Below are 19105 nucleotides of genomic sequence, written 5' to 3' on the forward strand. Positions count from 1 at the left end.
ACCCGTGGCAGTACGATCACGCAAATGTAGTACCCGGATCGATGTACCGATCTTGTGCTGCAGTGGTGACTCGAGGTCTGCCTGTACGGGGACGGTCATTTATTATACCTGTTTGGTTGTAACGAGCTGCAATCCGTGACGTCGTGCTCAGACTAACATTCAGACGCCTGGCAACAGAATATTGGTAATCTTCAGCGTGCATTGTTTCAATGGCGATGTTCCGTGTCGCAGCGTCAAGACGTGGCGTAATGATTTGACCTTGAAACTTCTTCAAAACGAATGTCGATTTCCGAAAGTAATCTGGATTGTTATTTGCCAGACAGTGCATACTCTTTGTTGCACAATTTCAACTGGAAGGTGATTTCTGTTGCGTTGTGGCGATGCCTTTTTAATCCTTGTAAGAAATCTCATCAAAATCAACATTTTCAGGAAATGTCGATTTTTTACTTGTGCAATTGTGTAAAATCATGTTACCAACACTTTAGTTACATATTTTGACGATTGTTTGAACACAATAGGTAATTGATAGATTTTAAAAAATACAAATCGCCTATGCGTTTCTTTTTTGGATAGTATACATCACTGTTATTACTATTTATGAAAATAATATATCTGCTTCGAAGATTGGCTAGTCGCTGGTGAAATACGAATATAATATATATCTGTGAGGAATACTGGTTAGTCCAATATTGAACAAGCTAATGGATAACAGCTTCTTACATTACGTGAGAGCGACGTTTCGATACAGATTCTTGTACCGTTGTCAATCAGTCACCAGAGCTCCAGATAAGAATTAGGTCATGTGGGTACTGTACCCACTGTATTTTTTTGGAGTGGGTATTATGAATGTTGAGTAGGTATTTCATTTTCCGTTACCCACTGCTTTCAAATATGTGGGTATTTCAGTCATTTTACTCACCTAAGTATTATGTCATTGAGTAAGTTTACTAAGCAGGTATGTACTGCCTTATGTCATACCTAATCAAAACCAACTTAAATATAATGGAAATGATTTCATAAAAAATCACTCATCCTATACTGACAGTACAACACTTGTCCTATACTAACAGTACAACTTGATAGCAATCGATGTCTTTTTCATTACGCAAGCGATTTTTATAAATATACTCTGTACGCATTTGTTTTAAACTTTTTGCGTATCTAACATTTTAAATACGTAATTGGTACGCAACAATTATTTTTTCAATGCGTAATTGGAAATTTTCTATGCGTATTTTACCCGGATACGCAGCTTATCTGGGCCTCTGAGTCAAGCAGGAATGCCTCTCAAAGAAGACTGGCTAGTCGTCCGTTGTAAAACGCGAAAATGATAAATCTGCATGGAAGATTGAATAGTCGTATCTTATGTGTGGGAGACTGACTAGTCGTCGTTTGTGAAATAGGAACTGATACATCTCCGTGAAAGATTGGCTAGTCGTCGGATTTTGAACACACACTCGATCGTCCCCGTCCCCTGAGAAAGAATCACGACATACTGTTATGATTATTTAACGATACCTGCATGTGTGCTGATATTAATAAACTGAAAACAAACCAATCTGTTTATTTGGAATATCTTTTACACACATGACTAAAAATGCAAATTATTCTTAAAAAGAAAAATCCAATTTGTTCGCCATTAACATAATCACTGAGTTTAGACCACGTGGTTTACAGCCCGCCTGAGGACAGTCAGTCAGGTGTCAGCGAGTGGTTCTGTTTAGCAGAACGAACATTTGAGAACATAACGTTCAGCTGTTTTATTGAAATCTACATTGATCAAGTGAGAGGGACCGCCTCCGTGGTGTAGTGGTTAGAGCGTCCGCCCGGAGAGCGGAAGGTCGCGGGTTCGATCCCCGACCGCGTCATACCAAAAGACGTTAAAATATGGAACTTGTTGGTCCCTGCCTGGCGCTCGGCATTAATGGGTACAGCAAGGACTGGTCGGCTCGGAGTCAGTATAATGTGTCTGAGTGGGGTATTAATGCTTCACTGCGGCATGGTATCTCAGTGGGCTAGCACTATAAAACCAGCTTCAGTCTGGGCTAGTACAAGCAGCCGCACCTACACGTACACGCGCATGCACGTCGTCATATGAGCGAAATATTCTCAAGAACGACGTTAAACCGAATTTCACCTCACCTCAAGTGAGAGGTGTCGTAGCCTTGATGTTAAAGCGTTCTCTCGTCACGCCGATTAGTCTGGGTTCTATTCTCCACATGGGTACAATGTGTGAAGCCCATTTCTGGTGTCCCCCGCCGTGATATTGCTGGAAAATATTTAAAAGCGGCGTAAAACTAAATTCACTCACTGCTAAATGTCACCGCTCGTAGCTGGCTGTCGATTCTTACCCGTTGTACCTTGTGATGAAAGGCAACAAAACAATTTTAGCTTCAAACGAAATCTCAGCTTGTACGAATCCTTCTGTCATACTCCTATAGTGTTTAAAATCTTTAAAAGATACATCCTTTGTCGCCGGTATGACTTGTTTTCACTTTGTAAATATAACGAAACTGAATGACATATACTCCGTCATTCCCAGTTTCTCGTGGATTATTGCCTATTTTTTTAAATTCCACAAACATATGATGGTACAGCAAAGTGTGTAATTTCTGAAACATATTGTACCCCGACAGCATTAGTTACACAACATGTGATTATCGCTAATATTTTCATGCGGTGTTAAGCGGCAATTAACACAAACAATTAACACTATCATCATCAACCCAGTAACACGAAAATGTAATAAAAACATCGCCAAATCACACCGCGAAATGTTCCAGAAATGTTTTTAAAAGGTTTTATTCACGTGAATTTGTATGGTTCCAGAATCGTTTTAGAAACAATTTCGTAAACATTTGACTATAATATTTTTTAAAATGTTTTTGTTTCCGTTGAGAAATGCATGGGCACCAAGTGTTTTGAAAAACGGTTCTATATGTTAATGTGTATTATTGTTCCAGAAATGTTTTAGCAATGTTTTCTATGAACATTCGGTTATAACATTTGAATAATGTTTTTACAAAATATTCCATGAAGGCTTCTGAAACATCATCATATCTCCAAATATCATCGTCGTCGTCGACATATCATCATCATCATCATCGTTACAACATTGTTAATGCAAATACAGGGAGTCACTGATTAATTATAGTATCCTCAATAACTCATATTATCTTACCAGTGATAAGTACTATTATTGACACTTACTAATAAGATTTTATGATCGCTACTGGGCGCGAGTACCAGCATGTCCGATGTAAACACCACCACGTCATTTCCATTTCTGACAGCCAATCCGCGGCTATTTCCGGTGCGCGCATGACAATTTCCCGCGAAACACTTTCATGGCGGAGTGTTGAACCGCGCTAGGGAAATAGCAGTAATATATGTTGTCAATGGATGATGTTTGGTGAACGAAATTACACAAGCTGGTGCCTAGGATACTAAGGTATATATCAAGTGTCTCCCGGGAGAATATTGTTGTCAAAGTTTGTCGGAATGTTGAGGTGGTTGCTGACGATAGTCACCTGATGCTGATCTTGCGAGTTTTTCGTTTTGTTCACATCGGTCTTCACACGAGTACGTCAAATACTTTCTCGATCACGATAATTTTGTTAGCATTTCAGAGTGATATTCCAGAGACCGCTGGACTATTTTACTGAGAAGTAAACAATGACATAGTGTATTTATTATACGACCTGTCCCAAAACATCACAGACAACGTGCTCTTGAATGGTGAAAGGCATTTAAATGTTTAATTTTGAAGGTGTATTTAATTTACGATTATTTGGTCCCGAGTATGTATGTCTGTTATAAATGTCGACACGGAATCTCTCGTGAACAAGATGTCAAAATAAAGATATTACATAATACATATGACGTAGGCCTACATTGTATTATATATTGTATAAACACAACTGACCACACAACAATGATCTTCTCGTCATCTTTGTCTCTGCTCCTATGGAATCGTATGGCTGCCAGTAATTCAACTGTTGCAGACATGGCGTATTCTGTGAAAGTATCCTTGTAGTTTTCAGGGATTTACCTAGAGTCCTGTATTTGACGGTCCATGGGACTCATGCTTGTAATTTTCAGGGGTCCTGGACAACAAAATGGGGGTCCCTGACACTTGAATATTATTATTAATACTGTAATTGTATTGTGTATCATGATCATCACATTGTTACAGTAATTAAATTGCAAATGATACCATAACCCAGCTAGTAGCAAGCTCAGTGATAACTTATTGTTACTTGATGTGAATTTTTACAAAAGTATTTGGACTTTTTCTGCGTCCATGTGGATGCGTTAATAAATTTTGTTGCGTCCATTGTCAATTTTGATGCGTTTAGGATACAGGAATTTGGTTTTGTTTACCAGATTCATTCCAGGCGTGTTGGCAGTATAACTGCTTGTGCAGGGCTTAAGAGATGTTAACCCACTTGCACCAGGTGCAACCTAAGATAAAAACCTAGTTGCACCAGTCAAATTCCAGTTGCACATTTTTATTGCAATATGTAATGAAAGAAATATGCTATTGAATTATTTAGATGTTTTATTCAGAAGTTTACCCACTCAAAAATTGACTTGCACCTGGTGCAAGTTAGACTAATAACTAGGTTGCACTTTGTAATATTGGGTTGCACCAGTGCAAGTAACAAAGCACTAAATCGAGCCCTGTTGTGGCTTTCAGTTCTCCCATATCAAGCTGAATGATTAACCTGAAATATTGTACAAAGTGTTGTGAAACCCACTGTTATCATTTGATTCCATGAATGAAAGCTGTCATACAGTTGAAATATAGAGAGGCATAAAGCTACATGCAAATGGTACTACCCTTTTGCGGCGTTGGTGGTCATTGAGATTATTTAATCATGATTCTTGTTTTGTTCTACAATGCTATACATCACTTGGAAAGAATGTAATGGAAATGTGAACTATTTTATAACGAATCTTTGTTCCAGTTAATGTCAGATTAGGATGGTAGCAGCCTCCTCAACGAGCAGCATGAATCTGTCGGTCATCTTGACAACGCTTGAGTCCAAGAAAACCAACTTGGATGATAAGATCGAAGCCTACACAACTCTCTCAACGTAGGTGCCGAGCGTGATTCAATATGAACTTCTACATCATCACGGTGGGGTAGCCCAGTGGTTAAAGCGTTGGCTCGTCACGCCGAAGACCCGGGTTCGAATCCCCACATGGGTACAATGTGTGAAGCCCATTTCTGGTGTCCCCCGCCGTGATGTTGCTGGAATATTGCTAAAAGCGGCGTAAAACCAAACTCAGTCAGTCTACATCATCAAACAAATGTGTATTCTGAAATACTTGTCCCAAATTCTATGAACTGTCAAGTTCTCACTGTTGAATATTAACAATATAAATCATGGTGTTATGGTCATAACCTAAATTTAAACACCAGAGTTTTAGGGGAGATTTTACATCATGACTACTTGGGTTAAGATTGGTTTTCAGCAACCCATGCTTGTCAAAAAGAGGTGACTAATGGAATATGGTGGTAGGGTCAGACTGAATGACTTGGTAAATTTATGTGATCATGTCTCAGTTGTGTCCAGGGGTGCTCATGACGTCAATCACTAGATTGCCTGGCATGCAATAGCATATTTTGTTTCTTCAATATAGATCACTGGATTGTCTGGTCCAGGCTTGACTTTTTATAGGCTGCAGTCATATATTTATCATATTTCTGAGGGTGGCTTTAGACAGCAGACAAAGTGTGCAGGGCTCCAGATAAGGGCCGTATCGGTAGCATGTACGGATAAAAAATATGCGCACCACAGCAATGCTGTACGGTCTTGGAATCATTTACAGACGTAAGAGTGTTGTTTATTGTTTATTGACCTGTTTACACAAGAGTAGCAATGTTGTGGTGCATATATGAAACGAAACACAAGATTACTGATACTCCATTAATTCCATTCAGTACTCAAATGTACTCTTAAGTTTATCCAGTACTCCTATATTGAAAAAATAAGAGTACATACTCCTGATGTTGAAGAATTATCTGGAGCCCTGCTGTGGTATGTATCATGTTATATACTCAATGCTTTTCCAGACAATTACGAGAAAAGGAGTTGAGTTTCATCAGCCTTGACCTTACAAAGCAAGCTGACCGAGTATTGACGGTGTTGAAGAAAGATATACAGAATGAGTCCAATGCTGTCCGCCAAGGGGCGCTGCAAGTGCTCGGCTTTTGTCTCCACGATACAGAAATAGTCAGGTATGTCTGGAATCTGGATCCCAAATTGACGTCAGTTTTATCAACCAACCCCATTCTTGACTGAGTCTTTGGTCCTAAACCATATTTTACTATCTTGTCCATCGTAATCATGTTTATGGTGAGTTAAAATGTAAACTTGCACAGTCATTACAGATTTATTGATATCACAGTTTAGTATGATCTCCCAAGGACTCAGGCCAGTGCTGTCTGTGTTAAGCTCGCTACTGACCATGCATAGCCATTGATATTCACGCTGGTCTGTTGATCCGCGTCTACATAATTGAGTTGAGGACAAGTAACAATACAATGATTGTCATTCTCATAGAGCAACAGTTTTATTGGGTGATAATTCTGAACTAGAAATATTTTTCATAAGTTTTCCGTCATGCATGCACATCTTTATCTGAAGTTTTGCTACAGAGGTAAACCTTTCAAGTTAGAACTAAATACTAAGACTAGTAGTAGCAGGGAAGCAATAATGTTGGTCCGATTAATAGGAGAAGAAGAAAATAATCGAAGCTTGGTCTATGGTGATTAAGCGACCAAGCAATCGATCATGTTTTCTCATTTATCGAACACAAACAATTCTGGAACATTTGTTTGCATTAATAATATTTTTCACAAGGCTGATCCCTTTGTCTGTCATTAACTATTTACACATATTCAACATTTTGAAGAAAACATCATGAGATGAAGCTCAGGTGTTTACATTAATCACTTTAATCACTACAAGCTCGCTACCCTTATTTTTCATGTCATGATTGAATTTTATCTTAAAGACTTCAAGAAATTTATGTTCCTAACATACTAGTCATCCTTTAAAGATGTGAAATTAACAAATGCATTTTGTGCAATTTGCGAAAAAAACACCCCAAAGAACTACATGTTTTTTCTATATATTTTTTTTCATTAACAAAAATAACCAGGAAAATTTCATAAATGATGCTAACCAATTATTTTAGATGATTGATCGGTTGTAATGAACCAATCATCAATTATGAGATTTTAACCAATTCCCAACACTAGCAAGCAATCATGTGATCAAACATGGCAGCGTAATCAAAACATCGTCAGCTCAATTCCATTCATTGCTTAACAAGCTCAATTCAGGTTATTTGGTAAATAACCAGTGTGAAAAGTAGATGAACAACATCAAAGATTCAGGGTGTCATATTTTATCATCAACACAGATTCCTGAGTTTGCATTAATTTCGTGACGCATTTTAGACTAGACCCTCACACTCGCATTAAATTCATGACGCATTAATTTCATGATTTACAGTAGAACTAGCTGTGAAAATGCATACAAAGTTTACAACATTTTTGTCTCATTCAACCAGGACTAGCGTCAAAGTGTTATTAAAAAGAGCTTTAGATGAGTCCCCCGGGCAAGTATTAATCTGTGTTGGAATCTTCCTTTTACCATGTCAGAGAGCGGTTGGGTAGCCTCGTGGTATTAAAAAATAGAATCTTGCTAAACGTGGCATAGAACTAATCTATCTCACTTACATTGTCAGGTTCCTGACTCCGGCCTCGAGCTGCGAGCTCCTCACTCTGCTGCGACAGTGTGTGGAGAAGACCGAGGACAAGACAACAGCAACTCGGGCGCTGTGGTGTCTCAGTCAACAGCATTTTGCTGAAGCCGTGGTTGTGAAGGAGGTGAGGCCAGGGTCTGATCACAGCTGTAGCCCGTGGTTCAGGCTTTGAATTGCCCCGCACAACCTGTGCTCGTCGATGTCATGTTGATCCCAAGTCAGAATTGGTCCTCGGCAAGAATGGCCTCAATAAAGCTGTCGTCTTGTCAGCTAAGAATACAAATATATACCAACATTTTGATTCTGTCATTGAGTCATTGTCTAATCACTTTAAGAGTTATTGTGGTTGAGATGTCCATTTAACAATTAGGCAGAGTTTTCTTTCTTAAATCTTTGATTCTGGTTCAGTATTTCCCGATTGTATTTTTATGAAACTTACAGATAACACATAAGCAACAGAACTAAAACTGTAAAGCTTGTTCCTACTGTCTGATTGTACAGTGATGGTTGATTGTCCTGAACGGTTTGTTCATCCTTCATCTTAGTATTTCGTTAACTTGTCATCCTGAACAGTTGGTGCGTCCTGTACATTAAACTTGTGCAGTGAAATGATCGTCTTGAATTGATGTTGGAATCATTTCAGCTGCCGGTGTTACTAGTCATGTGTGAGCTTGCTTTTAGCAAGTGGAAGAACCAGTCTACTGCAGTGGAATACGAAGCTCTCAATGTTGTCTCCAGGTAGGGCTGTCGTCAGTTAAGCCTCATGTTTTCTTCACCTAAATATGAGCTCATAGTATGAGTCTTCAGCCATCTGTTAACACTCTTATGTAAAATATTTAGCCAAGTGGTAGATGCATTTGTTTGTCATGCTGAAAACCTGGTGCAATTCCCCACATGGGTAAAAGGTGTTCTGTATTCAGTATCCACAATTATGATCTGACTAGAACGTTGCTATAGGCTCACTCACTCGCTATAATGTGCATGCCCATGGTTTCGGGTAAATCATACAATGTTTCTCTTCAGAAAATACTTGTGCTTATCTGGTATAATATTATTGCCTTGTAACTATTGTTGAATTTATTTTTTAATTTCCTTGAACATTACCTTTGAGAACAAATTTAACGTGATCTTGCAAGCTGTTGGGAAGTGCTGTCGGCCATTCATAGTTATCCTTGGTGTCTGACTCTGTGTTTGGGACATAATATATTGTATTTTTCTGCCAGATTTGTGGACCAAATTCCTGCCGAGATGAAGTCGAGTTGTCCGAAGTGGGCCAAGCTGGTCGTGACCCTCGTTGCTCACCCTGCCATCAAGATCCGGGGAGAGAGTGCTTCCTCTGCTGGACACATGTCTGCCCTGGATGGTCAGCAATAAGGAGCTGAGGACCGGACTTGTCCAGGACTTCCGAACGGTAAGTACCGTCCTGTATAGGGGGGAATAGTTCACATGGTGTTGACCACACAGGTCTGTTACTGTAGTAGCCTCTTGTTTCCAGACTGTCATCTGATTATGTCATATAATGTGTATGCTGATGTTTCTCCGACGGGCCAGTTCAGGGGTAGTGTTGTCTTTCAAAGTGTCATAATGTACTGTGCAAAGCTGCATTCTTTTCGTAAGCTATAAACTTTGATTATGGGTTCGAGCTTATGGTGCCTTTAGTCAGCACCAAACTCATGCTCTCAGTAACCGTGACGATCCAGGTTAGAATTGGTCCTCAGCAACTAATGCTTATAAAAGGCGATGAAAAGGATCGGGTGGTCAGGCTCACTCGCTTGGTTGACACATGTCATCATGTCCCATTTGCATAGATGGATGCTCATGTTGATCACTGGATTGTCTGGTCAGATTATTTACAGACCGCTGCCATAGTGATGGAATATTACAGAGTGTGTTGTTAAACAACCAACCAACCATACTCACGGCTTTCACCAAAGTGGTGCACACCTGACATGTTATGACTTGAGTCTGTCTTGTGACGTTAGGCTGGGATGCAGTAATAAGACTGAAATTCTGTTGAAAGCAGGTACAATAAAAACTCACTCTCTCAACAGAAACAGTGTCCGGAGCTGAAGAAACTGTTCCATGGCAATGAAATCTACGTATTGAGAGTGTGGAGGATTCTGGTGAAGCTTTTCGGAGAGGTAAGTAGAAATAATATCTACATCGGGTCTTTTTAAGAATAAACACCAATTCATCGAAGTGATCTTTGAATTATGGTTGTTACAACAGTCTGTTCTTACGTTCCATGGTGGACTAAGACTTCTAAATTATTTGGTTGAGTTATTTGCGAATGAATTAAGCCAGAAGGTCACTTTACGTAAAATGTGTGAGAAAGATAATCGCAAACCTAAGATAATTATGATAATATGTGTTCCATTCTCAGACAATGAAGGCTTGTTTCGAGGCTTCAATAACTCGAATCTGCTAAGCAAGTGCAGTCTACTGATGATTTCAACATGCTTTTGGCAAAACTACTGAAAACAAACAAATAAAATCATGAGTAAAATTTATCCAAGTTAGTCCCAGCTGTTGTGTTGTTGTGAATATAACAACTGTGTGGTGTTCCAGGAACTCCACCATGGGAGCTTCATCAACCACATGCTGCCGCTAGCAGAGCTCGGCTTCAAACATGCCTTGGCGGAGGTGAAGATTGAAGCCTTCAAATCATGGAAATACCTCATAGACAACTTTGCTCTCAATCCAAGTAAGCATCACTGGTTTCCCTCATCCTGCACTTCACGATTACCAGCTGCTGGACCCCAGGGGATACTATGAAGAATTTGTACCATCAGAAATCAGCTTTCATAATGCATTGTTGAACAATGTTTGTCGTGATAATGTCCACAACTCAATAGTCAGCCATGATACTACTAGAAGACATTCTGTTTTAGTTCGTATGTGCTGTTTATTTAATCCATTTCTGTAGTGTTTCATGTGATACAATTATTCGTATTAATTTTCAGGTATAATCAGTGATCCAAAGAGGGTGAAACTCATAATGCAAGTTTTCAAAATTAATAATGCCAAAGTGGAAAGCGTTGCCATGGAGAAACTTCAAATATGGTGGCATTTTGTCAGAGCTCTTGGTGCCAAAATATCCCAAAATTTTGACCAGGTATGTTTTAGATTGTTTTTGTTTTTGTTGTTAAATAATCAAAATACTAATGTATCGGTCTTATGATCAGTATGTAACTTGAGAATATCACTACTTCAATGATACATTAAGAGTGTGTACACTTTATTTAGGCCAACTTTTCGTTTCAGTCATTGTATCAATAGTGATATCAATAGAAAGCAAGTGAGCAAACTCAGTAAAGTATGGTGTAACTTGAATCCATCCACCCACCCATCCATTCATTCATCCATCCTTCATCCACCCAGCCATCTTCCATCCACCCAACCATCCTTCATCCAACCATCCTTCAGTCATCATGGATCCATCCACCCACCCAACCATCCTTCATCCATCCCTTCTCCATCCAACCATCCTTCATCCATCATGCATCCACCCAACCATCTTTCATCCACCCAGCCATCTTCCGTCCATCCAACCATCCTGTATCCATCCATCCATCATGCATCCATCCAACCATCTTCCATCCATCCAACCATCCTTCAGTCATCCAACCATCCTTCAGTCATCATGGATCCATCCACCCACCAAACCATCCTTCATCCATCCCTTCTCCATCCAACCATCCTTCATCCATCATGCATCCACCCAACCATCTTTCAGCCATCTTCCATCCACCCAACCATCCTTCATCCAACCATTCTTCAGTCATCATGGATCCATCCACCCACTCAACCATCCTTCATCCATCCCTTCTCCATCCAACCATCCTTCATCCATCATGCATCCACCCAACCATCTTTCATCCACCCAGCCATCTTCCATCCATCCAACCAACCATCCATCCATCCATCATGCATCCATCCATGTAACCATCCTTCATCCATCCAACCATCCTTCATCCATCCAACCATCCTTCATCCATCCATCTAACCATCCTTCATTCATTCATCCATCCATCTATCCATCCATCCATCCAACCATCCTTCATCCATCCAACCATCCTTCATCCATCCATCTAATCCATATCATCATTCATTCATTCATCCATCCATCTAACCATCCATCCATCCAACCATCCTTCATCCATCCATCTAACCATCCTTCATTCATTCATCTAACCATCCTTCATTCATCCATCCATCTAACCATCCATCCATCTAACCATCCTTCATTCATTCATCCATCCATCTAACCATCCATCCATCCAACCATCCTTCATCATCCATCATGTATCCATCCAACCATCCTTCATCCATCCATCCATCCAACCATCCTTTATCTATCCATCCATCCAACCTTCCTTCATCCATCCAACCATCCTTCATCCATCCAACCATCCTTCATCCATCCATCCATCAATTCAACCATCCATCCATCCTTCACCCATCCATCCATCCTTCATCCATCCACTCATCAACCATCCTTCTTCCATCCATCAATTCAACTATCCATCATCCGTCCAACCATCCATCCATCCATCATCCTTCCACCCATCATCCATCCATCCATTCATCAGTGCTCCCTTGTGTCCACCAGGTGGTGCTTCCGCTGCTACAGTTCTGTATTGGCGGCAGCAGAAACAGTTCCGTCCACCCCATGACGCCGACAACACCACACATGGGTTTGTAGTTTGTTGAGTAAATGAGTACCTAATTTCATGTGGCGACAAATTTCATATACTAAAATCACAGCAAGTATTTAACATTACGTTGGATAGCAATGTGTAATATTTGGTGATTCTGACCTCTTGCAGATGTAGGTAATTGTTCCATCATCTTGAATAAATCTTCAGATGTCGAATGTTGCTAAAAACTACTTGCTGACTCCTTAATCCAAATTTCAGGTCTAAAGAATGCCATGTCCAGTCCGGTCACTCCACGCCTCAACCTATCGGTCAGCAGCCCTGGGATGTCCCGCCCCGTCTTCCCCGCCCTGCAGCTCAAGGGCTGCGATGTCCTCGCCCACATCCTGGTGTGCCCCAGCAAGATGCCTGACCTCCCCAAGGTCGTCATTTCACTTGGTAAGTTTGGAAACACTTGGAAATATTCGATCCCAATGATGAAAGGATGGCACAGACTGTCCAGTGATTGTTATTGGTGAAAACAAGCCATGCTCGGTATGACAGGTGGGTTGTGGATGGTCCTTAACCTTTTCTTTACTAGTATATATGAAGATTTGTCCCTACATTAAAGCAAAGGTAATAAGATGGTGCAGCTGGTACATCAAAATGTACGAGTCAAATAACATCAAAATTCACAGAAAATGACCCGCAAAGTCACCTTTCAGTTAAGGACTGTAAATGGTTTGGAACACTGTTAAATCTTACTTTATTTAGTCTCTATTTGCTTAGTACAGCTGTATGATATTGGATGTTATTTAATTTGACCTTGGTTGTGTTGCAGATGGGCTGTCATGAGCGAAGTGGTCAGTGGGACGCCGATGTTCCTGAAACATGCATCTGTGATAGTGTCGTGCAGTCTCGACCTCATTGGTGCACAGGGATCGCACATACCAGGTAGGTGGTCTGCAGGACTTGGAATATTCAGTATGTGTCTTGGGATATTTGTGGGGGGTCTTGACATACTGGGTACATGACCCGACCCAGCTGGGACTGTGTTTCTTGGAGAGGAGTCTGTGAAGTGTTCTGTTTGGGTCAGACAGGCATATAGGGCTTTCAACCTCATTGTCTATTGTTATTGTTCTATTGTTCTATTGTTCTATTGTCTAGGACCTTGTGATTGTTTGCTTTATTTGGCACAGTGATGAGAAAAGCAGTCCAGTTATTTTCAATTTTCCATGTAACCTTTTCGAAGGGAAAGGGAGATAAGCATATACCATGAGTCAGGATAAGTATAAGATATCAATTTTATCATAAAAATTACACATTTTCATGGATGTTACTTTAGCTTCAGCAAATCATTCTAGTTCTAGTGTGCTCCCCAAAGCTCTTCCCCCAGCCTACAGTTACCTCCTTCCCTTTTCAGTCACTCACTCACTCCGTTTCAGAGTCCCTCCTGATGTACATCTGGCACTGCCTGCTGCACCACCTCCGGTCTGCCATCGAAGTCGTCCTCCAGGTCAGAGAACAGAGAAGCCTTGTCCAGCTTCCTCGGCCACTTCCAGACCCTCGTCTTCAGCCAGAGTCTCACGCCCAAAACTATCATGGTAGGTGCTGAATACATTGTAGCCAGCTGTCGACGGTAGGGATCATACAGGAGTTGTTCATAATAGTTACCTTCATTACAGATATGGGGCGGTGGGGTAGCCTAGTGGTTAAAGCGTTGGCTCGTCACGCCGAAGACCCGGGTTCAAATCCCCACATGGGTACAACGTGTGAAGCCCATTTCTGGTGTCCCCCGCCGTGATGTTGCTGGAATATTGCTAAAAGCGGCGTAAAGCCAAACTCAGTCAGTCAGTCATTATAGATATGGGCGGAGGGAGTCTGTAGGATCAACAGTAATGGACATCTGTTGCATCACAGTTTGTTTCCACACATAAAGACTTAGGGGACGTTGCTCTCTATCATGTGCATAAACCTCATGTGTGGACAAGTGTATTCCCAGGAAAACGGTCAGCCATCTAAACCCTACACAGATCGATGTACTGTACCAAACTTGAATAAATATATGAACCTGTATACAACTTGTGACATGACGGATACAGCATAGTCCAATGGGTGAAGTGGTGGCTTCACTCATCGAAGCCAAGGTTTATTTCTTCCATGGTGACAATGTGAAGTCTGAGTATTGTCTTGACTGAAGCTGCTCAAAATAACACTTGTGATGTTTCCTGCCATAATCCTCATCAGTATTGCCTGGTCTCGATGTGTCTTTGTGTATTTGAATGGTAGGAGTCAGTTTGCTGTTCTCTGTTTCCAGAAACTGTTTGTGCCTGTGTGTAACTTGCCCCAGAAGGCCCTCGCATCAACGGCATACAACATCAACAGCGGCAAGGTTGTTCGGGTAGGGGAACTTAGTCACATCTCACTTAAAAATAATTTAATTTTTTTAGTGCTCACAAGCAGTGGTGCAGATATCGAAATTCCTGTGGACAAGTAAAAAAAATATTTTTCCTTATCCTGACTCGTGCCTTATTGCTTTCTCATCCTCTCTTCCGAACAGTCAAGTGGAAACTTGAATCCCTTCAATTGTTTGAAGCAAACGTACAATCAATCACCCTGAGTTACCTCCCTTATTCCCGCTAAAACCGGCACGTGACCACCTCATGCTTGGTCCTCACTCTCTCTATCGCCCTAGTGGACGGTTGGGCAGTCACTTCAGGGTCCCTTTGCGGCTTATAACTTCAAAATTATCATAAAATTTACATGATTTTAGTCCTTGTAGATAAGTAGCATTTAAGGTTTTGAAACCGAATGCTTCAATTTTGTTACAACAATTGGAAGGGAATAAAACTAAAAATAATGTAAATATAGTCACTTGTAAAACAGTTTGTTTTGTTCATGCATGATTAACTACAAACAGAGGATAAGTGATACAATATTTGAATAGATTCCACCTGTCGACCAGGGTGACTTGGTTGATACCATGAGTACAGAGTGGATTGTTGTTCATAATGTCAATCACTAGATTGCCTGGTCCGGACTTGATTATTTGCAGGCTGCTGTCACAGAACTGTCACATTGCACAACATGGTATTAAACAATACAAACTTGTAAATGTCAGGGACATGCTCATTGCAGCATTGTTTCATGTTAAAGACGTTGCTCTGCTTACTGCGCGGTGTGAGATTTACCTCTGGTTCCTGTTGCAGGGCACACCTGCTCTGTTTCTCTGTGAAGTTCTGCTGGCGCCAACACTTCTTAAAGATTTAGCCAGCTCGGAAAAGTGAGTTGAATGTCTGCACATGTTGCTGACCATGTCAAATTTTTCACTTAATTTTGGTATGAACTGGTATGGGATATTTCAGTATAAGCCAATTATACCTTTCTGTGTCAAGATGTGAGCAAATGAGAAATGTTGATGGGAAGACACTGGATGATCCTCTCTATAAGTCATTAACAAGTCGCAGTTCTTAAATAAACGTGTTTTAAGATTGGTGGGTTTAAGTGAGAATTCCATACCTAGAAAATTCAACTGTTTATCAGGTGCTCTCTTTCTCCGTCTTAGGTGAACTATCACAGCCATGTAAAATGACGTCACTCGGAATTCTGTCACGTTCATTTTGTAATTAGATGATGTTACATTACAATGGATGTACATGATATATTTTGTTTTCAGTTGAAATAGAGTTGTCTAAGGAAAATTCATCAGATGAAATAATTGATTAACAACGTATCTTTTTTATGGAGCTAACTGACACGTTTTCCAAATTTGGGATCAAATTTAAATTATTTTTTTTACTTATTTGGAAAAGTTTTAGTATGCAATTAATAGGAAAATATCTGAACTTGTTACCCTTATTATTGTAGTTTTCCACAATCAATCTGATTGTTTTACATGTCCCATTCATTTGAAGTGATTATCCAACCAGGATATGATATTGACATCCTTTAGCATGATCAGTTACCTGTAACCAAGGTAAAAAGATACAGTTTTGTTGTGGCATTATTGTCAACCCTGAAAAGCCTGGAAAATCACATGAATATCTTGAAAACCCTTGACTCTTTTGGTCGTGTGACTAATGCAAGGTATTTTGGATTTAACAAGATATTGGTAACTGACCCTTGGTACCCTTCTAAATATGCAATCAAAATGATCGTTAAAAGCCTTAAAATGGCATTGAACATATTGTCACATATCTGTATGTACCATTCTATCATCTCCAGTTTCATCAGCCTGTTTTCGACTCTCATCAACTGCGGCACCAGCACAGTGACGGGTGTTCTGGAGTTTTGCCAGGCTGTGACCAACGTCCTCAATGAACAGGCGTCCTTCATCACCAACCCCGACGCCCTGTGGCGACTGTGGAGCATCTTGGCCAACACTCTACAGGAACATGTAGTCAAGGTAGGTCTAGATGGTTCCTGTCATCTTGGCCAACACTCTCTAGGAACATGTAGTCAAGGTAGGTCTAGATGGTTCCTGTCATCTTGGCCAACACTCTCCAGGAACATGTAGTCAAGGTAGGTCTAGATGGTTCCTGTCATCTTGGCCAACACTCTCCAGGAACATATAGTCAAGGTAGGTCTAGATGTTGTGTCATGCACACTTTGAATCTGTAGTCAACAAAAATTGTTTAAATGTTGGTGATGTTCCTCAACCACTGCAAAGGGGACGTTAACTCTTTCAACACCAGTCAACCAGAGGCATTTACTGCCATGACACCGAGTTCCCAGAGACTCTGAGGTCATAGATGAAGCCTATGTTTATGAAGGAAATTATAAGCTTGTAAAACGTTATTGCTACTACATCCCATACACCATTTAAAAGATCTAATCCTACTGTTGATAAATATGAAGTTTATTTTTATAATATTATTCAAATAATACAACTACAACTTAAATAAAATTATTTTGAATGAAAATGCAAGCTTACATTTATAACGCCCAGATAAACCACCTAAAGAAGCAAAACTAAGGCGATTTTTTCCATTTGTGACATGTCATAACATGCCCGTGCCTTTTCTTTTTATATTTTCACTTTTACGTAATCAGAAAATTATTATAAAAGATTTCTTAAATAATATGTATGGTCGCCTATTTCCCCGATATCTGTGGCTTTCCCGCCGGTAACATGACATAACAACGGAAAATACCTGCGCGCTCGGCTTCGTGATGAATAACATGGGAGGCTTAATCGCTTGATGCCGGTATCGCTCGAAAAGCTCTGAACATCAACAACATCACTGAACCCTTGCCGAGAGTATTTTCACAGTTGTAAGAAGCGATTTTATTGATAAAAATTGGTTTCTAATGACGCTTTTCGCTACAGTCTGCTATAAGGGTCGTGGATTGGTCAAAATCAGACACGTGACCTAAGGCAGCCAATCATATTACAGCAATGGATACCGCCCTCGTGAAACGAAAACTTTTAGATTTAGACGAAAGTTTTGGGTAAAATAATGCTATTCTGAACATATTAAGCAAGAAATCGCTACATATAACGTGAAATTATTGGACTTATTGGACGATCGTGCTAGGTTTTGACCTGTGACAAAAATGCTTCATGCATATATTTTCGCATTAAACATCGCGGTCCGAAGCTGAAGATTGAGGCGCGTAGAGCCGAGATGTCACTTGTCAGTGATTTGACTTGCATTACATGATCGCACAAAAGATGGAAAAAGTAATTTTATATGTACGTTTGACAACTTTTATGAATGCAGTTGTTGATTTTATTCATTAGTTTATTCTATTTATTTAATCATTTCCTCGAAACATCGTTACTTTGCTCTTTGACAATGTTATTGTGGACCCGCCTCAAGCATGTGTCCGAGAATCGTTGTTTTCAATTACATTGCGAAAAATAGTTTATAATTTTAATTCTACCGATAATATATGATCAATTGAAATTTAATAAGTGTTTCCAGACATTGTGAAATGTGATGGATTTAATATATGAATCATAAGTCAGGTAAGTTCCTAAAATTATGTCTCATTTTGACGTGACTACTGCCTGGCCGCTTAAGCGGCCTCCGGTGTCTGGGGACTCATAACGTTGTGGCCGCTTAAGCGGCCTGCGGTGTTGAAAGGGTTAAGTGATCTTCATGGTGAATTATATTTGCATGATGTTAAATGATTTTTTATGTGAACTGTATTTCCAGACAAACGAAGTTAATCAAGGTGACTCTCTGGAATACAACTTTGACTCCTTGTATGCAGCCTTGCTGTTTCCTGTCAAAAACAACCTGAGCACCCGACTCAATCAGGTAAGCATTTAATTTCATCCAGTCATCTGAGTTGGAGTTTTGTTAAAGTTCAGGCAAATAACTTTAATATAACCCGATGTATGTAAGTCCTGAATGAAGAAACAAAAATTAAGAAAGTGCACATATTTTTATCCCCTGCAAAGCGTTTTGCGGGGGGTATTAAAATGGACTCAGTCCGTCCGTCCGTCCGTGCACATTTGTCTTTTCCGGAGCATAACTCTAGAACCCTTCAATGTTTCTTCACCAAACTTGGCACATAGATAGATCTGGTGGTGAACTGGTGCCTTTGGTAGTTTGGGATTTCTGAATAAAATATTTTTGGCGTTTCCATGGCAACAAGTTTGACTTAGACTGAGATTGGTGGTTGCGCTCTTTTCCGGATCATAACTCTAGAACTGTTCAATGTTTCTTCACCAAACT

The 19105-nt window shown here is 40.2% G+C and overlaps 1 protein-coding gene across 1 annotated transcript in view; it reads left to right on the plus strand.

The window, feature by feature from the left end:
• The first annotated feature begins 3338 nt into the window (after positions 1–3338).
• Positions 3339–19105, plus strand: part of LOC124279255 (telomere-associated protein RIF1-like) — a 59681-nt gene continuing 43914 nt past the window's right edge. The window contains 19 exon segments of the mRNA XM_046715073.1: positions 3339–3451; positions 4971–5099; positions 6083–6247; positions 7765–7906; positions 8426–8520; positions 9006–9102; positions 9104–9193; positions 9834–9923; positions 10351–10486; positions 10746–10897; positions 12395–12479; positions 12702–12882; positions 13261–13373; positions 13865–13923; positions 13925–14023; positions 14737–14820; positions 15629–15702; positions 16644–16824; positions 18581–18685. Of these exon segments, the coding sequence (XP_046571029.1) occupies positions 4987–5099; positions 6083–6247; positions 7765–7906; positions 8426–8520; positions 9006–9102; positions 9104–9193; positions 9834–9923; positions 10351–10486; positions 10746–10897; positions 12395–12479; positions 12702–12882; positions 13261–13373; positions 13865–13923; positions 13925–14023; positions 14737–14820; positions 15629–15702; positions 16644–16824; positions 18581–18685 (2061 nt within the window). The 5' untranslated portion in view covers positions 3339–3451; positions 4971–4986.

This window comes from Haliotis rubra, unplaced genomic scaffold (genome assembly GCF_003918875.1).
Source record: "Haliotis rubra isolate DU_JTF1 unplaced genomic scaffold, ASM391887v1 Scf249, whole genome shotgun sequence".
Taxonomy (NCBI): Eukaryota; Metazoa; Mollusca; class Gastropoda; order Lepetellida; family Haliotidae; genus Haliotis; species Haliotis rubra.